This window comes from Heterocephalus glaber, unplaced genomic scaffold, assembly GCF_053883595.1.
Source record: "Heterocephalus glaber isolate CG9 unplaced genomic scaffold, H.glaber_assembly_v1.0 deba00000281, whole genome shotgun sequence".
Taxonomy (NCBI): Eukaryota; Metazoa; Chordata; class Mammalia; order Rodentia; family Bathyergidae; genus Heterocephalus; species Heterocephalus glaber.
The window spans coordinates 12038682-12063286 of NW_028258139.1; the positions used below are offsets into that span (position 1 = coordinate 12038682).

General features: G+C 49.6%; 1 protein-coding gene across 3 annotated transcripts; it reads right to left on the reverse strand.

Annotated features, from left to right (window-relative positions):
• Positions 1 to 19: 19 nt before the first annotated feature.
• On the reverse strand, positions 20 to 24595 carry Ppp1r16a (protein phosphatase 1 regulatory subunit 16A). 3 transcript variants are annotated; one of them, XM_004837693.3, is made up of 11 exons: positions 24461 to 24595; positions 4665 to 5636; positions 3376 to 3446; positions 3156 to 3301; positions 2123 to 2226; positions 1930 to 2054; positions 1701 to 1826; positions 1544 to 1619; positions 1330 to 1459; positions 1044 to 1209; positions 20 to 606 (listed from the first exon to the last, which is right to left on the reverse strand). In XM_004837693.3, exons 2-11 carry the CDS (start codon positions 4921 to 4923, stop codon positions 232 to 234), a joined length of 1578 nt encoding a protein of 525 aa, XP_004837750.1. In that variant the 5' UTR covers positions 4924 to 5636; positions 24461 to 24595; the 3' UTR covers positions 20 to 231. The 3 variants fall into 3 exon arrangements, with proteins under 3 accessions (XP_004837750.1, XP_012924544.1, XP_012924540.1); XM_013069090.3 differs by lacking the exon at positions 24461 to 24595 and adding an exon at positions 15290 to 15415; XM_013069086.3 differs by lacking the exon at positions 24461 to 24595 and adding an exon at positions 7633 to 8133.
• Between the last annotated feature and the right edge of the window lie 10 nt (positions 24596 to 24605).

Here is a 24605-nt window from a genome sequence, read left to right on the forward strand (position 1 = left end):
CTGAGACACATGGGAAGACTTCGTGGCAAACAGCCCTTTATCAAGAGTCACAGGATAAAGTCTTTGCAGCCAATGTTGCAGGTATGGCTCTGCCACAGGTCCATCCCTGAGAAGGCCAGTGTCCTGGGAGGGGGAAGCTGTAGATTCTACACTAGCTGCCTGCCTGCAGCACCAGGGCATACACTCAGGCTGGGCCTGGGGATTGGACCCTGCCACCTTGAGCGCTGGCCCTCACATGAGGAGGCAGCAGGGCCTCTTTTCCATATGGGCCTCTTCCGAAGGGGCTGTGAGCTTGAGCATGGGTGGGTCTCTGCCTGCCCTGGATCCACAGCCTGGATGGGAGGTCTCAGTGTCAGTAGGCAGGCTAGGCTCAGGGGCCTCAGAGCCCTCAGGTGATAGGCGTAGAAGCTTGGCAGCAGCTCGCTGGCGCTTGAGATCTGCCAGGGTTTGGTGGGCCTTGTCTCGGACCAGGTTGTTGGAGGCCATGCTGTCCAGTGGGCTCAGTTGGTAGGAGACACTCCGGTCCAGCCGCTTGGAATACAGGTGCCGCCCTGGGGGGCCCTCTACTTGGCCATTGTGTGACCTGGCAACATCGGGGTCATCTTCCTGGGGACAGAACCAAGACCCCAGAGGACATCAGGAAATACCCGCTTTTGCCTGCCCCAGCCTTTCGCCTGGGCTCCAGGCTGTAAGGTTGGGGAGGGACAGACATGAGGGTTGGGGGTTGCAGCACATCCAGGAGGGCTGGGTCCTGGTCATACCACTTCTACAAGGAGACTGGTACTGATGGAGATGGGGACACTAAAGACAAGCCCTACTCCAGGCCCTCGTGCCAAGGCCATTTAAAAGATGGGGCTGCTGGGCATAATAGCGCATACCTATAATTCCAGCACTGGGGAGGCTGAGGCAGGAGGATTACCATGAATTCGAGGGCAGCCTGGACTACACAGTGAGTTCAAGGCCAGCCTGAACTATGTAGCAAAACCTTATCTCAAAAAACAAGCAAACAAAAAAGATGAGGCAGTGTATGGGCTGGGTCTCACCTCTGGGGGTGGAAGCTGGAGCGCAGCATCTGTCTGGCGGTCTTCATCATCCTCCAGTGGCTCTGGGCTGGTGGGTGGTGGTTGTCGCCACACAATAGCTTCCTGAGCATGCTCCTTGCGGTACAGGTTGGTGCGCTGGGTCAGGCTCACCCGTCTCACCACCTTCCTGGGGGAGGGGAAGGGACAGGATGGCAAAGAGACTCTGCCCAGAGCTCTGCAGTTAGCTCCTTCCAGATGACAGCTCTGGGGGCAAAGGGTCAGGCAGTGTTCTAGATAAGTGGCTCACCCTCGGCTGCCTGCACTGGAAGTGCGGCGGCGCAGGAGGGAGCGCTGTCGGCCCTGGCCTCGCAGGAGTGCATCATGCTTGTGCTTCAGCTCCAGCAGCTTGGCCCGCACCTCCTCATCCCCACACACATCTGAGAAGAGGTGGGCACAGGTGTCATGAGCAACCTTACCACCACTACCCCCCCCCACCAGTGCAGGCTGCCTTGTGTGCTCACCCAGGGGCGTCTCATCCATCAGGGATTTCCCGTTCAGATTGGCCCCGTGGGCCACAAGCAGCTCTGCCAAATGCACCTGTGGACCAGTCAGCCATTGGTGTAGAGTGCTCACACTAAAGCCAGGAGCCCCTGCCCACCTCCTCCTGCCCAAGCTCACCTGGCCCCAGTAGGCTGCAGCATGCAACGGCTCCCAGCCATCTTGGTCCTTGGCGCTCAGGCTGGCTCCATGCTCCAGCAGCAGGGCAGCCGCCTCACTGAACCCGTTGGCGGCGGCAATGTGCAGCTGCAGGGCAAGCCACCCATCCCTGAAACCTGACCCCATTCCCCTTTGGCAGCAAGCCCCCCAGTCCCATGGCAGACCCGCTGACATGGCCCAGAATCCTCACCAGTGTGGCTCCATGGTCCAGGGGGTCATTGAGGTCAGCCCCAGCACGCAGCAGGCTCTGGAGGTCATCCACCATGCGCAGCTCTGGGACTGCACGGGCTTCTTCAATGCTGCCCTGGGTGATGCCTGTGGGGCAGCAGGCTAAGAGAGAGCACACCAAGGGTCCACCCCATGGACAGTCATGGCATACTTACCTTGGCTGGCCATGGCAGTCTCCAGGCAGTCCAGTGTTTGTTCATCCTCACACAGGTCATAGGGCATGTTTCCATCGGTGTTAACTGCCAGGAGGTCCGCACCACTGCAAAGAAGATGGACAAGGCCCTGGCCTCAGGACCCCTTTTCTCTTTTTTGGGTTTTTTTTTTGGTAACAGGGATCAAACTCGGGACCTTGAACTTGCAAGGCAGGTGGCAGAACCACTTAGCTAAATCCCCAGCCCTCCCCAGCTTCCTTTTAAGAGGTCCTCTTGAAAAGGCCTTCAGCCTAGGGCTGCCTGAGGAAATGTAGACTGGGACAGGTAGCTTCTGGTCCGTGTGGCCACCCCTCAGCCCTCAATCCTGTCCCCAAGCCAGAGTGGCCATCCTATAGTCGCCCCATCTACCCCCAGAAATACACTGGGTATACTTGCACTGAGTGTGCAAGGATTCTGCTGAAGCCCCAGATAACAGGGGAAGCAGGCCAGGGTGCTGGGGAGCACAGAACACAGAGGGGATCCCCATGTGCCATGGAGGAGGGCCAGGGGATACTTGGGGCTTACAGCCCACTTGCAGCCCATAACCTGTTCACAGAGGAGCCCCGGTGTTCTGCCAGTGGCACTCCCACCCTACTCCAAGGAGGCACTGCTGTGTGATGGAGAACAATCTTGAGAAGCAAGGAATTGGGGAAAGGAAGCAGAGGCCCCTGAACCTGGGGTAGCCACCAGCCTCGTCTGCTCCACCTTCATCCTTGCCTTTGCCCTGACATCACCCATTCAAGTCCACCTTTGCTCCCCTTTTCCTTACCAATTCTACCCTCAACACTGCAGACCCAGAAGACCCTGGAGGTGGAGGTCCAGCCTGCCAGTCAGGTCCAAGAGCATGCTGAGCACACATTCATTCCCCAGAATCCCGGGCAGGGTCAGCAGAGGAAGTGGGGACACAGGAATCTGGGACTGGGGGAGCTATGTAAAGGAGCCACTTGAGCTGCTATTGGTGAGTAAGACTCCCCATCAGAGGTCTAATGGGTCATACCGGGAGATGAGGAGCTCCACCAGGTGCAAGTGGCCACAGGTGGCTGCAGCATGCAGAGGTGTCCAGCATTCACTGTCTTGGGCATTGACATCAGCCCCAGCCTCCAGAAGCTGCTGCGCCATCTCTTGGAAGTCATCTATGCAGCACTGCAAACAAGCACCCTGAGTGTCCTGAGCCCCAGACAGCCCCTAACCACCCCCAACACCATCCACAGACTGACCTGGTGCAGTGCCGTCAGGCCATCCTCATTGGCCAGGTCAGGGCTGACCCCATTCCTGAGGAACTGGCAGACTGCAAGAAGTGGGAGGTGAGGTTGGGGCAAGGCCTATGACTATCCTATGCTACTGCCAAGAGCTAGGGAAGGGTATGGAAGGATGATGCAGAAGGCAGAGGGTATACAGGATCAGGGGCACAGGGCATCTGTCTGACTCAGGTAGGCCATAGGCAGAGTAGCCCCTACCCTCCCACACCACGGCCCCAGCTGCTCAGGCCCCAGAACATGCCCTCCCCTCAAAGCTCCTACAACTAGAGCAGTCGTGGTGAACCTATGGCACATGTGCCACAATGGGCTTTCTGTATCACTGAAAGTTCTGAAAGGTTTGTCATCACTGGTCTAGAGTATGACCACAGGAGGCAACAGCTCCCTGAATAGTCTGCACACCCCTAGCACAAGAATCATCCACACCCTCCACTCCTCCCAGGTTACCAGCTACAGCCTCACAAGCAGTGCCCACTTCCCCTCCTTCACTCCCTTCAGAGGTCCCCACTTAGGCCCAGGCTCTTGCCATTGTCACTGGGGTCCTCCCCGGCTATGCAGGAGGACAGGCCCTCTTCCACAGTGCCCTCAGCACCCCTCTACACTCCCCCTACCTCTAGGCCCCTCAGGAGGCTCCTGTCCAAGCAACAGCACTGTTCCTTGCCCACTGCCCCAGGGGACACAGGAAAGGCCCTCAAGAGACATCAAGATGCCTCTTTCCTTAGACCCCAGAGCCCTGCACACAGTGGGGCTGCAAGCACCGGGACTGGGAGAGAAATGGGCAGCAGAAAGGCCAGGGCTTTCTCAGGCTAAAAAGTTCTGATGGAGAGGAAGGAACCAAAGCCAAGGCCTAGGACTGTGTCGAGAGAAGCCAGCCCATGTGCACCCTAGATGCCAGCCACATAAAGGTGGGGACTCAGCACCCAAGCAAGCAGGGACCAGGACTTGGGCAGCCCCACTCACTGGACAAATGCAGTGAGAGTATCAGCCAGCACTGGGTACTTCTGCAGGCCCCCACCTCTCAGCAGGAACTTCCACGTGTGGCCCTGCTGAAAGATAGCTGTCCCGGCACAAACTCTCCTAAGGGTGGGACCCAGTGCTGCCCTGGGGCCAGAGGCCAGGTCAGACCCATGGGCTAGAGCTCAGGAGCTGTGGATAAGCCTAGGCCCAACCCTAAACCCCAACAAAAGACAGGGCCACACCCAGTAGACAAGAGTACCCACTGTGCGCTCCTTGGGTTTAAGCACACTCACCTTCCTCCAGGTCATTTCGGGCAGCAGCTTCCAGAAGGGCAATGCTGGGAGGGAAAAGGACCTTTTTCCGTGGCCCTTGGCCAGCTCCCTCCTTCTGTGGCCGCTCCCCATGGACTTTCTTGCCCTGGGCCTCCTTCTCAGCCTGGGCCCACTGCTTCACCTGCTGGGCACGTCGTTTCTGGGCGTGCTTCAGCCGATCCTGGGTGCTCATCCTGCCCACCATAGGCATCTCTGCCAGCAGCTCCAGGTGCTCGGCCATGATGGTAGATGTTTGCCCACAGGTATGCTCGGGGCACCACTGTGGGGAGCTTGGGGGCCAGGCTGGGCCTGAGGGGCGGGGCAGCTGGCTGAACAGGCACCCTCGAGGGCATCCCCTTCCTAAGGCCTGGTGCCCTCTGCCCCTGGCAAGACTGGGTCAAGAGGCCCAGGCAGCCCTGAGGGGCAAAGCCCAAGCAGCAAGGGCAGCACAGAGGGCACCCACAGGACTCCCAAACAGGCCTGGCTCCTCAGCTGCTTGGCCGGCAGGGCCTCTGCATGGACAGTGCCTCACCTCCCTGTGGGGTCAGGGTGCACAACCTGTGGGAAGTAGCCCTAAGACCTGACCAGCCTCAGTCCAGGGTCTGAAGCCAATTACCTAGATAACAAAGTTCCAGTTTCCTGGCACCTTGCCAAGAGGCAGGAAGGGCGAGGTTCAGCAGCAGCAGGCCCCTGAGAGCCCCTGGGAGCTCTCCCTCCCGGCCTCAGGAGTCCAGGTGGGGCCTGGAGCAGCCATGGCCACCCCTGCCTACCCCTTCCCTTCCCCCTGTCCTTCCCTTCAGTGCATCAGCACTAAGGAGGTGCAGCCTCAGAGGCCAGCACAGAGCATGTGCTCAGTCCTAGGGTCTTGGTTCCTAGTGTCCAGGAGTGAGGATCTCTAGGCAGCCAGGGCATAGAGGGCACTGGGGAGCCTCCCCTTCCGGCAGCTGCACACACCTAAGGAGCAAATAAGGAAGCACACTGAGGCCAGCTCATAGGGCGGGGCAGCAGGTTCAGGTGTGACCAGTGTCCCTGTCATCTTAGGGTCCTATGGGGCCCTCCCTCTACACAGAGCACACTGCAGAGCAACAGTTCTGGGTGGGCTGCTCTGGTCCACACCCCCAGGAAAGGGCAGGATCAGAAGCATCTTGGGTTTCCCACCAACCTTTCCAGGAAAGGCTGCACAGCTGGGCTCTCAGGGCCAGAAGGATGACTCCCAGCCAGGCTGTCCCCATGGGGCTGCCCCAGGGCCAAGCACTGCCCCCAGGCTGGGAGGGGAAGGTCTCCCTGAGCTCAGCTAGGATGGCTCAAGGGCTTGGCAGGCCCTGCCTCCTAGGCCTTGGCCTGTCTTGACCTGCACCCTGGCCTCTCACCAACCAGCCCACATCAGCCATCCTGAGTCACACTAGCAGCCAGGGTCACAGGGAAACAGACCCAGGTGACCCACCAGGACCCACAGGCACAGGCTGGCACAGCCCAGCTGACATGCCCACCCTGGCCCCAGTCCTGCCGCACACCCTGATGCTGTCAATAGGCTCTTCACAGCCCCAGATGTTATCACTGGGCTCCTCACAGGCCCAGCAACACTGCCCAAAGGACACTTGCCTGGAGTCCCATCCTTCACAGGGCAAGGCCTTGCTATAGTCTAGAGGCCTTTACCTTTCCTGTAGCCAGACTGGTGGACAGTGGTCTCAGTAAACACTCCTTTCTGCTAAGCCAGGTCATATGAGGCCAGCAGGTCCCTTCTGAGACTTGGAGCCACACTTCACAGGTCTAACTGGCTTGACAGAAGCCCCTGCAAGTCTGGTCTGGGATGACACCACCAGAGCCCTCGGCCCTAGCCTGGTGTGCACTCTGCCAGGTCAAGAGCTTTCTCAGCAGCACTCTGAGTTTCTCAGCCTGCTCCTGAGTTTGGCCACCTCTGTAGATCACTGCAGGCATGAGATGTCCTGACACTCTCCCAGGGCTCCCAAATTCTTCTGACGCCTCTGGACCCCAGTATTCCCACCCAAGACATGCAAGCTGTATCATGTAGGCACCCTGACAACTCCTCTTGGGCAAGGACAGACCCTGCCATGTGGCAGAGCCCTCCTTCTCTGCTGTCACCTGCAGTAGACACTCTCTTCCCTACAGGCCTGGTGAGGTGGGACCCACAGCTCTGTCTTTAGTACTCTGCCAGCGAATCAGCCCACAGCCCTCTCCAAGAGATCATAGCAAAGAGCAAGGTACACTGCCCCTGCGTGCCTCATCTCTGGCCAGAGGAAGGAAAAAGATTTAAGAGACATCACCCTTAACCCCATCATTTGATAGAAGGAAAGACAGTCTGATCCCTTGTCCTACAGATGAGAAACAACCTTAGGATGGCTGATACTTTTCAAATGGAAGACATGTTGGCTTTTGAGCTCCACAGCAGGAACATCAAAAGAGTTGCAGCGGGCCAGGGATTTAGCTCAGTGGTGCTGCTGCCTGCCTCAAAAGCGCAAGGTCCCAAGTTCGGTCCCCGGTACCAAAAAAAAAAAAAAATCTTGCAAAAAAAGGAGTTGCAGCATGGCCCTCCTGGTTGCAATGAGAAGAGTCAACTCCAGCAGGGGCTCCCAAGCCACATGGAGTCTATCCTCCCCTGGAGTTCAGGCCCACCTTCCTGAGGACCATCTCTATGGGACCTCAGGTGGGCTCTACACTGGCAGCTTCCTCCAGAGAGTCTTGGAGTTGCAGGCCCACTATTCAGTCCCCCCCACCCTGCATGGACTCTGGCTCCCTATCTCAGGCAGTTCTCTTTCCAGGATGTCCAGTACCCTACCCTCTCCAGGCTGAGTCCTAAGAGTCCAGCCCCTTATTTCCTTCCAATATTGCCTGGCCTCTCTGCAGAAGCCAGCCTTAGAAGGGATGGGCCAGTCAAAGGCCAGTAGGAGCAAGTCTGAGGTTTCACAAGGAAAGGCCACCTCCTGCCTACCTGGATCTTGGCTGCCCCAGCCAAACTTCTCCAAGGTACAGACGGTCCTTTGTCCCAGCCACAAGACAGACCAGCCCACCAGTACACTCAGTGGTCAGCTTGACAGAGTTCTACCAAAGGGAGATCACATCACACCCAGGCCAGGAGAAGGCTGAGTAGGGCAGCTCTTGCCCCCATCCATAAATCCTCCCCCAAGCCTCTTTGGAATGTCAAACAGAGATAATCTGGTTGATTTGTTCCAGCTCTTGGCTCTGAGTCTCGGTAAACTGCACAGGAATATGGGACTGAATTGGGAGGAGCCTCCTGGAAGGCTGCTGGCCACTGCCCCCACCAAGCCTTCAGCCTGAACACCACTTGGGCTGTCCCCAGACTACAGAGCACACATTGGGGCACTCATGATGGTTTTTTTTGGTACCGGGGATCGAACTCGGGACCTTGCACTTGCAAGGCAAGCACCTGAACCACTGAGCTAAATCCCCAGCCCAGGACACCCATGATGAATGCAGGAACCCAGGCTCCAGCAGCTTCAGGGAAGACACAGGCAGACTACCTGACAGGCCCAGCCCTTGGCTCTCAGCACAACCCACCCACCCCACTGCCACAGCCCTCCTCCAGCAGGCCCCTCCCATCATCTCCATTTTCCACACTAGGAAACCAAGCCCTTGCCTAAATCCAGGCCTGCCCTAACCACTTCACCACAGTGCCTTGCACACTCATTTCATGGTGTCCGCGGTACATAAGAGCCCAGAAGGTGGGCATAAGCATCACTTTATTCACCCAACTCAAGGTCAAGGTATAGGCAGAGGCACGCCCTGTTCAGAGGAAGGAAGGACAGACAAGTGAGGGCAGGGAGGGAAGAGGCCCATAGAAATGGTAAGGTGGGGCAGCAGATAGGGCCCCGCTAAGGGTCCCATTATCACAGATAAGCACACAGTGCATGTCTGTGGAGCTCAGTATTTGTCCATGTATCACAAGATCCCTTTGACAGCCCTGTTTCTCTTGCTCCTCCCCACACAGCAGGTTAGGCGGAAGGGTAGGGAGGGCCCTAGAGGCAGTCAGAAGAAAGCACTCTGGTCTCAGGCTGCACACCAGAGAAGAAAGCCTGTGGGTAGCAGGGCAGTGGGCAGTGGGCAGAAATTGGAGAAATGACACAGAAGTCCCTGACCCAGCCTGCCTTCCCTCTGACTGCTTCTGTGGGACTTCATATTCTTGTAGTACTTAAGCTTCTTAGAATGAGTTCCTATAACTCACAACTAGAAGACTTATTTTGTTTGTAGCAATATCTATTACAAACATTCCTCCTTTAACCTGTTTGATGACTGTTCAGACTTATGACCTATTTTTCTGTACAGTTCTGTACATCTTGTTTATAAAGCCTCAATGTCTTTTGTACAGTATACCTTGTTTATACAGTACCATAATTTTTGCTAATTGTATAGTACAGTACTATAGTTTTATCTTTTGTTATACATTACAGTATTGCATGTTAAGAGTTATCCAAATAAAAGCAAAGTCATCAAGTTTGAGTTTCCTTTGACTGTTTCTTTGTTCTGACCATTGTAATGTACATACCATATGCAATTCCTCATTTAGCAACCAATTCATTTAACAACCTAGTCCCAGGAACTGAAGTCAGTTGTTAAACAAGGAATGCCTACATGGCAAAAGATAGGATACTACCTAAATGCTTACCATCCTGGCCAAGTGAAATTAGACACAGGCATTCTATAGAGTACCAGCTAATGAGCATCTGTCAACAGGATCAGGTGGAGCTCAGTGCCCCCAGAGAGAGGCCACAGGGTGCTAACATCAGGTGCAAAGGCCAACAGGACTCTGGTAAAAGGTATCACGAAAGGTATCATGGATACCGACTTGTTTGTATGAGTAGAGTGTACATGAAGGAATCCGCAGTGAGTTGCTGGCTAAGAGTTCAGGAGAGCCCAGCAGCTACTGGAGAGGAGAGCCCAGCAGGGGGCAGCTCCAGCCCCTTCAGCTTGTATCCTGGGGACAACGGCCAGCCCCAGATAGAAAGCTCACTGGCCACTGTGGCCACCTCCAGGACTCACCATGGGACACTCAGCCTTTTTTTTTTTTTTTTTTGGTTCTTTGAGATAGAGTCTCGCTGTGTAGCTCCAGCTGGTCTTGAACTCATGACAGTCCTCCTGCCTCAGCCTCCCAAGCCACACCCAGTGGTCACTTCGCCATATTAAAGCTCTATCTGCACAGCCACCAAGTACCTGAAGTGCCACCTTGCCACCTGCTGCAGTAGCACACGACAGAAAACATGGGGAGGACCTAAATGTTGAACAAGGGGTCTAATTAAATATGCCCCTGAAGGGTTTGTGAGGAAGCTTCCTATGAATCATGATGGAAAGAGCTCCAAAAAATGGTTTTATTATCCCCACAGGGCGTGGTGCTGTATACCTGTAATCCCAGCACTGGGGAGGCTGAGGCATGAGGATTGCCATGAATTCAAGACCAGCCCAGGGCTGGGGATTTATCTCAGTGGTGCCAATGCCTGCCTGGCAAGCACAAGGTCCCGAGTTTGATCCCCAGCACTAAAAAAATAAAAATTAAAAAAAGAAGACCAGTCTGAACTGCACAGTATGAATCTGTCTCAAAAAAAAAGAAATCAGAAAATACAATAATAGTTTTATTCTGCAAAGGAAAAAAGTATAAGATTATGCACAGAGCTAGGTAAGGTGGAGCAAACGTGTAGTCCTGGTTACTCAGGAAGCTGAAGAAGGAAGATCACAAGTTCAAAGCCAGCCTTGGCAATCTAGTGACAACTTGTTTTTAAAAAATGCACTATAGGGCTGGGGATTTAGCTCAGTGGTTCTGGCGCCTGCCTCACAAGCACAAGGTCCCAAGTTCGATCCCCGGTACCAAAAAAAAAAAAAAAAAAAGCACTATATTACTCTGTGTAAAAAAGAAAAAAAAGTAGAAATAAAAATGTATAAGTCAGACACTGCAAATGCCTGTAATCTCAGCACTTTAGGAGGCTGAAGCAGGAAAATCACAAGTTGATACTCCAGGTTAAGCCAAACCTGGGCAACTTTGTGACTTAGTGAGACTGTGTCTTAAAATAAAAAAATAAAAAAAGATCTGGAGATGTAGCTCAGAGTGAAGGCCCTAGGTTCAATCCCTATTACCACCAAATATCAATCAATCAATCAATCAATCAAGCCAATTGCACTGAATTTTCAAATATCTACATTATAAAACAAAGCAAAACCTACAAGGTCAGAAGGCAGATGACCAACTGGGCAAAAACATTTATAGTGAATAAGAGCAGTAAACAGAGCAGCAAACCATGGACAGTTCAGAGGACACAAATCCCACAGAGCCTCAGACTGTACCCCCCTCCCTAAACACTTGCAAATCACAGGTGGAAAGAGGTCCCATTGCCTACTAAGTCCTGACGCTACTGTGTAGGAGACTGCAACACACCTGCTGTCAGATTTGAGACTCTCTATAGAGCAGCAGTCCCAGGGAGGGAGAAGTCACCCTGCAAAGAGAAAATCCTCCTGAGAACTTAAGCTAAGAGGGAAAGGAAATTTCTGATGCAGGCTCAAATGTCTCCCAGTCAGGAAACCCTTCCCAGGGGCTCCTGCTGTCACCAGCCAGGGCCCCATCTCCTCTCCTGAGGGAATCCATTTGTTTCATTCAGCAGTTTTCTATGGGAGCTGTTTCTCTCCCCCTACCTAAAAGTGGAGCACTCACCCCTCTTATTCATCACTGGCCTGCAGACCTGGTTGAGGCACAAGTCATCTGCTATAGCAACCAGCCAGCATCAGCCCTTGATCAGCCCTCCTCCCATTTCTGTAGCTGAATTCCTGGTCTCTACAATTTTCATCTCCCTGGCCTCTCAAAGCCTTAACCTCTTCTCCTTGCTAATGGTCTGATCCTCTATCCCAACTATACCCTTTACCCTATTATCTCAATTCTACTCCCTGTTCTCTTATCTCCTCACTCCTGTGACCCTCACCCCAACATCCAGAGCTCCTCCATGCTAACCTGTCCTTGCTCCCATCCCTATTCAGCCCCAGCTTCAGGCCAGAGCTCTTTATCCCTCTCACATCAGGCCTTGCTGACAGAGCCAGTCACAGTGATCCAAACCTGACCACAGCCACTGATGCTCCATGCTGCGGAAATCTCACTGCTTGCCTCCCTCAGTCTCTTCTGATCTCCTAAGTAGAAACATGCATCCCAAGAAGACAGAGCATCAGAAGACGACACTGCCCTCCCATGCATGAAGTGTAACAACATCCAAAAGTGTCGATGCCTACAAAGAGATCTGGGCCGGGAATTTAGCTCAGTGGCACTGCGCCTGTCTGGCAAGCACAAGGTCCTGAGTTCAGTCCCCATTACCAAAAACAAAACAAAACAAAACAAAACAAGATATGCACAGAGAACCATAAAACAATATTGCAAAATAAGATAGAATACCTAAATAAATGGGAGACACCATGCTTATAGTGGGATGACTACGTAGGTAAGGATGTCACTTTTCCTCAAATTCATGCAAGTCAGTGAAGTCATAATCTAAATCTTAACAGAGTATTTGAAACTTACAGTCTGACTTTCCATTCTAAGTAAAAATGCAAAGGCCAACAATTGGCACAATCCAGAGAAAGAACACATTTAAAGTACTTACACTATTAGATACAAGACTTATTATAAAGTTTGGGTGGGCAAGGGATGTAGCTCAGTGGTGCTGCACCTACCTGGAAAGTATAAGGTCCTGAGTTCAATCCCCAGTACCAGAAAAATAAATAAATAATAAATAAAGTTTGTGTAAGTGAGACTGAGGCGTTTGCTTACATGGAGAAATAAATCAAGAGAAAAGGCAGGTCTAGAAGTGAACCCATACATGTTTGGGTGCTTGATTTCTGATGCCGTACATCAGAAGAAAAAGTTGTTTCAGTAAATGGTACTGGGCCCAGGGGATATACACATATAAAGAAACTAATCCGGACCCCTTCCCCAGGTGAACTGTACATCTAAATGTAAAATTACAGTTGGTAAATAAAGCTATGAAAAGAGAGTCACTAACCATTAGGGAAATGCAAAGTAAGACCTGTGAGACACAAGAATGGAAAGAACATGGGAAAAGAATGGGTCTCATACACTGCTGGCGGGAACAAAAAATGGTTCAGCCACTCTGGATAACAGTTCAGCAGTTTTTTTTTCTAGTACTGGGGATTTTCGCTTATTCTTTTTTTTTTTTTTTTTTGGTACTGGGGATCGAACTCGGGTCCTTGGCTTGCGAGGCAGGCAGCAGAACCACTGAGCTATATCCCTGGCCCTCTAGTACTGGGGATTTTACTCAGGCCCTTGAGCATGCTACGTGAGAGCTCTACCACTGAGCTACAACCTCAGCCTTTTTTACTTTTTATTTTGAGACAAATCTCATTAAGTTGCCTAGGCTGGGCTTGAACTAGAAATCCTCCTGACAGTGTCTAGAGTAGCTGAGATTACAGGCCACTATGCCCAGTCAGTTTGGTGGTTACTTTAAGAAAGTGGGGGGCAGGGGATTTAGCTCAGTGGTTCTACTGCCTGCCTGGCAAGTGCAAGGTCCCAAGTTCAATCCCCCATACCAAAACAACAACAACAACAACAACAACAACAAAGAAAGTGGGACGCAAGAGGAAGGGTTGTGGAGGTGGTGAGAGCAGGGTATAGCATGCGCGCGTGCACACACACACACACACAAATGCAACTACCATAGAACCCAGCAGCTACACTCACAGGCATTTATCCCAAAGAAATGACATTTTAAATCTATACATAAATGTTCATAGAGGCTTTATTTGTAATAGCCCCAAACCAGAAATAATCTAGATGTCTGCAGTGGTCTGTCCACACCACAGAAGACTCTTAGCTGTCAAGGGGCACAGATAATTGATGTCAGGACTTGAGTGGAGCTAATTTCAAAGGTCGCATGCTGCATGACAACATTCACAGAACACAGCTGATGTGGTACATCCACAGAACTGGACAATAGATCTGTAGGGCCTGGGGCTGGGAAAGGATAGCTTGAGAAGGTAGCTTGACTGTGGTAATCCCTTGAAATCCATGTAGATGTGAGAGAACTACAGAGAACTTGCAAACACAAGCACACACCAGTGCACCCAAAGATGTGTAGGATCGTAGAGCATGGTGACATCAACACCCCTCTGAGCAATGTGTGTTGTAGTCAGGCAGAGTTGCCATGAGTCCAGGAAAGGACATCACTCTGAACTACTGCCTTCAAAATAATGTGAATCAAGGACCAGGGATTTAGCTCAGTGGCACAGTGCCTGCCTCACAAGCGCAAGGTCCCCCGTTCAATCCCCAGTACTGCAAAACATAAAATAAAATAATAAAAAATAATAATGTGAATCAATGTACCTCTAAAAAGAACAAAAAGCCAGGTGTGACAGTGCACCCTCTAATTACAGCACTTGGGAGGCTGAGGCAGGAGGATCGTCATGAGTTTTAGGCAAGCCTGGGGTATATAGTGAGTTCAAGACCAGCCTGAACCACATAGTGAGACCCTGTTTCAAAAAACCTAAATAAATAAATAGAACAAAAAAGCAAGCTACAGGGTAAGAGACATTTGTAATACAGAACCAAGAACAATTTAAATAAATAAATAAATAAAAGACCTGCCGGGGATTTAGCTCAGTGGTGCCATCGCCTGCATCACAAGTGCAAGGTTCCAAATTCAATCCCTGGTACCAATAAATAAATAAATAAATAAACAAACAAACAAACAAACAAACCAGAGAAAACATCTACCTAATAGGAATACGGGCCAAAGACTTACACAGCTACTTCAGGAGATGATGAAAAGCAATCAATAAACATAAAAGTTGCCCAATCCATTAGCCATCAGAGAGATGCACACTGAGACCCAGCACACACTGGTGCACATTTATCAGGTAGACAATTTAAAAGACCTTAGAGATGAAGTGTTGGGTAGGTACAAGCAACTGTGACCTTCTTGTGCCACCACAAAGTCTGTGGATAGTGGCTAAGAGTACAAGTGCCCTGGCCATCCGCAGAATCACAGGCCTTGGCATTCCACGTAAAACCCCCTGAGGCACAGAGGAGGACTCAGGAAACAACATCCACATACTAAGGACATGGATGGCCTCTGGGATGCCTGGCTCCACTAGCAGTGGGAATCATTAGGATGGCCAGGCAGCAAAACTTTGAGAAGAAATCAGCTGTCACATGACCCTGGCACAGACAATGAAGCTGTCACAAGGCAACTTCAAGACCAGCCCTATAGCCAGGCATGGTGGTATGCATCTCATCCAAGCACTCTGGGGAGGCTAAGGCAGGAAGATTCAAATTTGACCCCACTCTGAGTAACTCAGTGAGATCTTGTGTGGCATCACTTTCTTGTCACTGAGACACAATACTACAGCCTAAAGAAAGAGAGGTGTAGGGGCCAGGGATTTAGCTCAGTGGTTCCGCTGCCTGCCTCGCAAGTGCAAGGACCTGAGTTCAATCCCCAGTACCAAAAAAAAAAAAAAGAAAGAAAGAAAGAAAGAGAGGTGTAGCCAGGGATTTAGCTCAGTGGCACCTTGCCTGCCTCTGCAAGCACAAGGTCCTGAGTTTGATCCCTGGTACCAGAAAAAAAAGAAAGAGGTTTATTTTGGCTCACATATTTTAGAGGTTTCAGTCCAATCATCCGGCTCCAAAATAGGAAGGAATGGTGGAAGGGCCAGGGCAGAGGAAAACTGCTCCTGTCATGGCAGTCAGGAAGCAGAGAGAAGGGAGGAGCCAGTGAAGGAAATGTACTTTTCCAAGTCACGCCCCTAGTGATTCACCTCTCTAAACAAGAACCCAGCTCCTAACAGCAAGTCAGCTACATGGACCCTATCATTCAATCAAGTTCCAAAAGTCCCATCTAGAGCACATGAGGAGGCTCTTGGGGGACATCTAGATCTAAACCATAACATTCCACCCTTGGCCTGGGGGAGGGAGGTTGCGCACACCTGTAATCCCAGCACTCAGGAGGCTGAAGCAGGAAGACTGCACAAGTTGAAGGCCAGTGTGGGCTACACAGTATGCTCAAGCCCAGCCTGGAATAGTGAGACCTTGTCTCAAAAGAAAAAAAAAAAGGTCAAAAAGTACATTCCACTCCAGGCCCCCAAAAGACTCATGTACATCTCTTTATACAAAATGTACTTAGTCCATCTCTAAGAATCATCAAAGTTGCCGTAATCTCAGCACTTGGGAGGTTGAGGCAGGAGGATCCCCATGAGTTCGAGGCCAGCCTGGGCTACATAGTTAGTTCAAGGCCAACCTGCACTACAAAGTGAGACCCTGTCTCAAAAAAAAAAAAAGTTAAACATTCCCTACAATCCACAGGGTAAACATTTCCATTCCAAAAGGAATGGGACCAAAGCCCATCAGGGCAAACATTAAATCCTCTAGTTCCATGTCCAGCATTCAGGGCAAATATGTGAACTTTGGCCCACCCCTACAGCACTACGGCTTTTATGGCTTAGGCAGCCCCTTTTGTGGACTTGTTTGTTATACAGAAATACGTAACTGATCCTGGACCCAGGTTCATATCTTCCCCATTCTCACTTCCAACGGTTCTAGTACCATAGATTTTGAGGCTTCCTCTCTCCAGTGTTCTGCAGTGACCCTGATCACAGGCTGGGCTCCCATAGTGAGGAGGGGTTATTCCAGACTCAATTTTTTTCCACTGGTCCACATGGCAATCACTACTCTGAGCCACATCCAACTCACTGTACATTATCAAGAGTGTCCTCTCTCATCCTGTGTCGCAGGTAACTAACACCTGCTGTCTTCTAGTCTCAGCTTCCCCTCTGGTTTCTGCAGGACGCTCTGTGTTCCTTCTCAATATTCCTCAAGTTCTGCTGGCACTGACATTCAGCAGGAAAATTACAAGAAACTGAAAATTTCCACTACTGTTTTTTTTTTTTAGGAATTAATCCCAGAGCCTTTACACTGATCTACATCCCCCACACATTTTTTTTTATTTTAAGATAAGGTCTAAGTTCCTCAGACTGGGCTTGAACTTGTGATCCTCATGCCTCAGCCTCGAAGAATGCTGAGATAACAGGCAAGCAACTATCATGTTCAGCTTCTTTCCACCATTTTTGATCTACAAAAATGAAACATTATTTAGTTCAATAACAACTGTCTGGGCCGGGCACAGTGCCACATGCCTGTAATCCAATCCCAGCACTCGAGAGGCTGAGCCAGGAGGATCTCCACGAGTTCGAGGCCAGCCTGTGCTACATAGTGAGTTCAAAGCTAGCCTGAATTATATAGTGAGAGACCCTGTCTCAAAAAAACAAAACAAAACAAGACAACTGCCTGCCTGAGTGTCCTCTGAGAAAGGAAAACCTCACATTTGTATACTTCCCCCACAACATTCCGGTCTTGCTCAGCACCCAGATCTGGAGTTATGTGTTGACCACATGGGAAATGTGACAGCCTAACCATGAGCTCTCCCTGAAGTATCTGTTAAGAGTCAGAGGATCTAGGAGGGTCTCTCCCCAGAAATCACAGGAGGCTCTGAATCTCCTACATCAAATTTCTTTCCCTTTGTCACAATGTTACACAATAAATCTAATAAACTGAACTCACAGCAAGGTGTCAAAGGCTATGCCCAGGGCCGGGTATTTAGCTCTGTGGTTTTGCCACCTGCTGCAAAAGCGCAAGGACTGGAGTTCGATCCCCAGTACCAAACAAACAAACAAAAAAAGGCTATCCCCAAATGAAAGCAACTACCCAGGCGTGGTGTTACATGCTTGTAATCCCAGCACTCACGAGGCTAAAGCAGGAGGATCAGCTTGAGTTTGAGGCCAACCTGAACTACATAGCAAGACTCTGAGAAAGGAAAAAAAGGAAAGAAGGAAGGAAGGAAGGAAGGAAGGAAGGAAGGAAGAAGGAAGGAAGGAAAGAAAGAAAGAGACTGGGAATTTAGCTCAGTGATTTCGCCACCTGCTGCACAAGCACAAGGACCTGAGTTTGATCCCCGGTACCAAAAAGAAAGAGAGAAGAGAGGAGAGGGGCGGGGAGGGGAGGGGGGAGGGGAGGGGAGGGGAGAGGAGAGGAGAGGAGAAGCAGGCAGGCAGCTAGGCAGAGCCAGGGACATCTGCATTTGAAAAAAATTTAATGTGATGAGCATGACCCACGTTGTGTAGATTCAGAAACTAAATTCTGTCAAGTACAATGGCAAAATCAAAATAAAAATGAGTTTTGCAGGGGAACTCTAGAGGCTGAGATAGAAGGATCACAAATTTGAGGCTAACTTAGGCAACAGCATGAGACCTTGTTTCTAAATAAAAAAAAAAAGCTGGCACTATAACTCAGTGGTAGAGTGCTCCTGGGGTCAATCCCCAGAACCACAAAAATAACTAAATGAAAATGAAATATTACCAAACTGAGTAGGACACAGTAGTTCTGTAATCCCAGCACTTAGGTAGGCTAAGGCAAGAGGGTAGTAAGTTTGAGACCAACCTTAGCTACAATAAGAGTCTGAAGTCAGCCTGAGCTACAAAACAAGCTCAAAGTGAGACCCTGAGCTACAAAGCGAGCTCATTGCTGTGTCAAAAACAACAACAATAGGGTCAGGGATTTAGCTCAGTGGTTCCGCCCCCTGCCTCCCAAGCACAAGGACCCAAGTTCGATCCTGATCCCCAATACCAAAAAAAAAAAAACCAACAACCATAAAAACTACTGAATTGGATCCACCAATATATAGGAATAATGGGCTGGGGATTCAGCTCAGTGGTGCCACACCTGCCTTGAAAGCACAAGGTCCTGAGTTCGATCTCCAGTATGGGATGGAGATTATATATAAATATATATATATACATATATGAATAATAACATATCATGCCCAAGTGGAGTGTATTTCACAAATGCAAAAACTATTTAGCATTTAAAATATCAGGGTAGGGGCAGGGATTTAGCTCAGTGGTTCCCGAGCCTGCCTTGCAAGCACAAGGTCCCAAGTTTGATCCTCAGTACTGAGAAGAAAAAAAAAAGGTAGAGGTGTAGCTCAGTGGTAGAACACTTGCCTAGCCTATACAAAGCCATGGGTTCAATCTCCAACCTGCAAAACTTAAATAATAAGTAAAAATTTAAAATGAACACAGTTTCTTAAAAAGATACAGGTGGAGGGACAGGGATTTAGCTCAGTGGTTCTGCCACCTGCCTAGCAAGCGCAAGGTCCTAAGTTTGATCCCTGGTACCCCACCCAAAAAAGCCAAAAAGATACAGGTGGGCTGGGGTTATAGCTTAATGATAGAGTATGTGCTCAGGATGCACAAGGCCTGGGTTCAATACCCAGTACAGTGGCAGGAGATAGACACACACACACACACACACACACACACACACACACACAGAGTATATCTCCAATAGAAGAAGAAAAAAGCACCCAGGCATGGTGGTACATGCCTGTAATCCCAGCACTTGAGAGGCTGAGGCAGGAGAATCACCATGAGTTCGAGGCTAGCCTGGGCTACACTGAGTTCAAGGCCAACCTGAACTACTTGGTGAGACCCTATCTCAAAGAAGAAGGAAAAAGAAGCAGAAAAAAAAAAAAGCACTCTGCAAAATTCAATATCCATTCACAATCTAAAAAAACCTCAGAAAACTCAGAACAGAAAAAAATTCCTCAACCTGATAAAGGACACCTCCAGAAAACCTACAGCTAAATCATACCTAATGGGAAAAGAATTAACACTTTTTTCCTAGGATTGGGACAAGGTAAAATAGCTATCCTCACCATTCCTATCAACTTTGTATTAAAAGTCCTTGCCCATGCACTAAAGCAAGAAATAAACAGATGGAAAAACAAGAAGTAAAATTTATTAGATGCAGGAAAATATGCTCAAGTTTTAAGACCTATCAGAACACATGGGTACCTTTAGCAACATTGTAGGCTACCAGGATAATGTGTCAACATCATTCTTACAGATTTATTCTAGCAAGTAAAAGCTGGAAAATAGAAATTTTGAATGTTATTCACAATAGAATCAGAAAGCATGAAATATTTTAATGATCCCTTCTGAAGGTGGAGCTCAACCTGTTCCCTAAGCACAGGTTAAGTTTAATTACTTCCTTCTAACAAATAAGACACAGAAAGCAGAAGTCATGGTGCAAACCTTCAGAGGCAGGTCATAAGGCCCAGGCAGCTTCTTGCTCTCTCCTGGACACTCACATTGGAGAAGACGGGCTGCCATGTTGTAAGACACTCAAGCAGCTGACAGCGTACCCCGTGCCTGTAAGGAGCATCTTTCCAGGGGATCCTGCTCATCACCTAACAACCACCACAGGGGACAGAGGCAGAACCACCCAGTAAATCCAGTTTGAATTCCTAATCCACAAACCTTGAGATAATAAATGTTTATTGTCTAGACATTGTATTTTGCTATGATTTATTATACAGCAATAGACCTAAATAAGTGAAGAAAAAGACCCTATTCTACATTATTAAAATGTCAGCGAGAGCCAGTTTGGTGGGTAACTTAGCTAGACCCTGTTTAAAAAGAAAGGAAGACAGGAAAAAAGGAAGAAAGAGAGAATAAGTAGGCAGGCTGGGGATTTAGCTCAGTGCAAAGGTCCCTGGGTTCAATTCCCACTACCACAAAAAAAAAAGATCAGGGCCTGTACATACCTGTAATCCCAGCACTCTGGGAGGCTGAGGCAGCAGGACTGCAAGTTGGAGCCCCACCTGGGCAACTTGGCAAAATTTTAAAAAGAGGGCCAGGGGTTTAGCTCAGTGGTTCTGCTGCCTACCTCAAAAGCGCAAGGTCCTGAGTTCAATCCCCGGTACCAAAAAAAACCAACTAACAATTAATTTGGGCCGGGGATTTAGCTCATTGGTTCCGGCTCCTGCCTCGAAAGCACAAGGTCCTGAGTTCAATCCCCAGTACCAAAAAAAATTTTAAAAAGAGTAATAAAAAGAAGCCTGCTGCGCAAGCGCAAGGACCCGAGTTTGATCCCCAGTACCACAAAAAAAAAAAAAAGAATAATAAAAAGGGGTGGGGATGTAACTGTGTGGTAGGTCTCTAGGTTTGATCCCCAGTGTCACAAAAAGGGGTTGGGGGTAGAGCCAGCATACACGCCTGTAATCACAGCACCCAGGAGGCTAAAGCAAGAAGATCATGAATTGGAAGGCAGGCTGGACTACACAGTAAGAACCTGTCTCCAAAACCAAACAAAAACAAAATGGTGGGGGGAGTTGGAACAACGTAAATGTCCACAGAGAAAACAGTGAACCTTCACCCCTGCTTGTATCATAAAAGTATAAACCACAAAGAAAAAAATTGATAAATTGGATTTCATCAAAATTAAAAGAATCTGTTCTTCAGACAATGCCAAGAAAAAAGACAAACCACGGACTGGGAGAATGTATTTGCAATACATACACCTAATAAAGGACTTGTATCATAAAAATATAAAGAACTCCTAAAAATTTTGTTTTGTTCTGTTTTGAGACAGGGCCTTACTGTACAGTTTAGGCTGGCCTTGAACTCACTATGTTGCCCACACTGGCCTCAAACTCACATTGATCCTCCTGTCTCAGCCTCCTACCTCAGCCTCCCATTTGCTGGGATTACAGGAGCATGCCACCATGTCCAGCCTAAGAACTCTTAAAATTTGGTAAGACAAACAATACATTTTTTTGTATTTGTTTTTTCAGTGCTGCAGAGGAACTCAAGGACTCTCTCTAGGCAAGTGCTCCATCCCTAAACTATATTCCCAGCTTCACTCATTAGTTCATTCTTTCTTTCTTTTTCTTCATTCATTCATTCATTCTTTTTTTTTTTTTTGGCAGTACGGGGGAATCGAACTCAGGACCTTTCGCTTATGAGACAGGCACACTGCCACTTAGCTAAATCCCCAGCCCCATTCATTCATTTCTTTTTTTTTTTTTTTGGTACCCCATTCATTCATTTCTGACATGAGGTCTCAACTCTGTAGCCCAGGCTAGCCTGGAACTTTGATCTTCATGCCTCAGGCTCCCAAATGCTAGGATTATAGGCATGTACCACAACACTCAGTTTATAACCCTCTCCTTTTTTTTGTTTTTTTGATACAGGGTTGCACCATGCAGTTCAGGCTGGCTTCGAACTCATTATGTAGTTCAGGGTGGCCTCAAACTCTCAATGATCCTCTTGCCTCAACCTCCAGAGTGCTACGATTACAGGCATGTACTACTAAGCCTAACTCTAACCCATTTTTTAAGGGCAAAAGATTTAGACAGGGCTGGGGATTTAGCTCAATGGTTCCAGCGCCTGCCTCACAAGCGCAAGGTTCCGAGTTCAATCCCTGGTACCCAAAAGGAAAGATTTAAACAGACATTCCACAAAGAAGATATAAAGTCAATAAAATAAATACATGAAAAGGTGCTCAATGCCTTTCAAATCTAGAGATATGTGAGTTAAGGCTGCAATAAGCTACCACCACACATGCATCCATGAGAATGGATAAGCTTTATAACAATGAGCTTGAGGGAGCTGCTCCATGGTACAGCATTTGCCTGACAGAACTAGACCCCAGGTTCAATCCCTACCACCAGAAAAACAAAAAGAAAATGTGAATCTGGTAAAAGGATGAGAATATCTGAAGAGAATGTGCAGCCAGGCATGGTGCCTGTAATCCCAGCACCCTAGGAGGCTGAGGCAGGAAGATCATAAATTAGAGCCCAGCCTAGGCCATTTACCAACTTATTGAGACTTCGTCTCAAAAATTTTAAAAAGACAATAAAAAGGACTCAGTGTGAAGCCCCTGGGTACCCCTGAGAGAGAGACAGAGAGAGAGAGAGAGAGAGAGAGACAGAGAGAGAGAGAGAGAGAGAGAGAGAGATCAGTGGCTATATATGGTTGGACCACGGAGTGAACTTTTTGGGGTGATGAAAATGTTTTGTAACTGGATTATGGGGGTATTTACAAAACTCAACAAACCGTACACTTAAAATGGGAACATTCAAGCCAGGAGTGATGGCACATATCTGTAATCCCAGCTACTTGGAACCCTGAGGGAGGAAGATCCCAAGTTCAAGGCCAGCCTGGGTAATTTAACAAGACCCTGTCACAAAAAGGCTGAAGGGGGTAGCTGGGGATGTAGCTCAATGTGAAGATTCTGGATTCAGTCCCCAGTACAAAAAAAAAAAAAGCAACTGATGAATAAAAAGGTGAACTGCCACTGCATAGGCCAGCCCAGCACTGGGGTACAAAATAATATAGAAAGAGCCCTGCATGGTGGTCCAAGCCTGTAATCTCAGCTACTTGGGAGGCTGAGCCAGAAGGACTGTGAGTTCAAAGCCAGTCTAGACAACAGCGACCCAGTGTAAAAGAACAATCAGAATGGGACATGGGGGGGTGGACAGAAAGGTGTTCATTCAGGTGTGCATTCCCATGAGCCAGAGACATCCAGGAGGACATCCCAAGAGAAACTGAAGATAAGGGAAGAGCCTGCAACTGCTACCCAGATGACTCATTTTGGCCAACAGGTACATGAGGTTCAGGCACTGGGGTTGGGCCACTTGGGACACAGCAAGTGTGCAATCAGGGAGCTGAGACAATCTGTTGGGTCACCTGAAACTGAAGTTCCTCAGTTCCATGCAGTGGAGACATCCACAGTAACCAGTTGTTGATATAGTCCAGAGATTTAGGAATCCTTAGTACAGAGACCTCAAAGTTAAACTCAAAGTTATAAGTCCCCTCGCTAGCTGCCCACCAGCCCAGGAAACCCTATAGCAGAGTCCAAGCACATCTCAAGCAGATGAGGGAGGAGGCTGGGAAAGACCAATCAAGAGACAAGGGAAGGCCCCAGCCAAAAGGGGAAAAACCCAGCCCAGGCATCAGGAGAGAGAAGAACTCGCTAAAGTATTCCCAGCCTAGCCCTGGGCAAGACTGGAGACTTGGAGCAGGGGCAGGCAGTTAGTACGTCAGAACTCTGAACTTTTGTCATAATGACAAATATGAAACCAGGATTTGGGCAGATCCCACCAGCCAGCCACCACCCCTCAGGCAACTGAGCTCCAGGCTCCCTATGCTGGAGCTCCCCCATGCTGGGGCAGTGGTGGCTCTGGGTCCCTGAAGTAAACTAGATGGCCTTCAGAAGAACCTGGCTGCTACAGGAAACACCAACCCTGCCAGAGAAAATGAAGTGGGGGATCGTTCAGGAGGGCTCACTGCTGGGCTACAGAAGGTTTGAGAAGAGCAGTGTGGTGCCCTTTCCTGCACCTGCACCTCCAAGTGCGACTGAGAAGAATGGAAAGCACATAGCTGTCGGGAGGACTAGCTTCCAGAGCCTGGCTGACTCTTCTACATACCCCTCTCCTCGTTAATCCCATAGAAATTAAATCCATCGTGTCCTGAGCCTCTTTGGTTCAGCCAGTGGCCCAAATCAGCTCAGCCCTGAATCGGCTCATACTCTTGCCTGATCCCAGTCTATGAGGTACAGCCCTGGCTCCCGCCTACAAGTGAGGTCACTTGAATCTCCCAGAGGCTCCAGTTTATCCTCTTACCTAACTACAAACACACCACACCTGGGCAAAAGCTTTCTCTTCTGCAGCCTGAAAGTCCTCACTTGAAAATAAAGTCCGTTCTGGCAATGCTCACCTGACCAACAGGTTGAAAGAACCCTAAGATTCAGGAGCCTCCCAGGGCGGCCTCTTCTGGAAACGTCTCCAGACCTCAGCCCTCGCAGCCCGGCCCGGCCTGCTCCTCCTGCGCCCTAGCCTGCGCCCTCACCGGCTCAGCAGCCCGCCCGACCCGGCCCGGCCCGGCGCGGTCCGCTCCTCAGCGCCCGCCTGCAAGCCGCGCCTCACCTGCAGCCTCGCAGACCCGGCGCTCGATCAAGCCCCTCGCTTGGTCGCCCCTCAGGCTGGTCAGTCTACTCCTTGCTTCTGTAGGCACCGCGGGGGCGGGTCCCGCGCGGAGCCTTGCCATGGCAACGCGACACTTCCGGACTGC

What these genes read in the sequence shown, in the direction of transcription:
- Ppp1r16a (XM_004837693.3), bottom strand. Translation starts at nt 4,923, where the DNA reads ATGGCCGAGCACCTGGAGCTGCTGGCAGAGATGCCTATGGTGGGCAGG. An exon ending in CCGAAATGACCTGGAGGAAG is followed by an intron (nt 3,447 to 4,664) that starts GTGAGTGTGCTT and finishes CACTTCTTGCAG; the next exon opens with TCTGCCAGTTCCTCAGGAAT. An exon ending in GTGGAGCTCCTCATCTCCCG is followed by an intron (nt 2,227 to 3,155) that starts GTATGACCCATT and finishes TCTTCTTTGCAG; the next exon opens with TGGTGCGGACCTCCTGGCAG.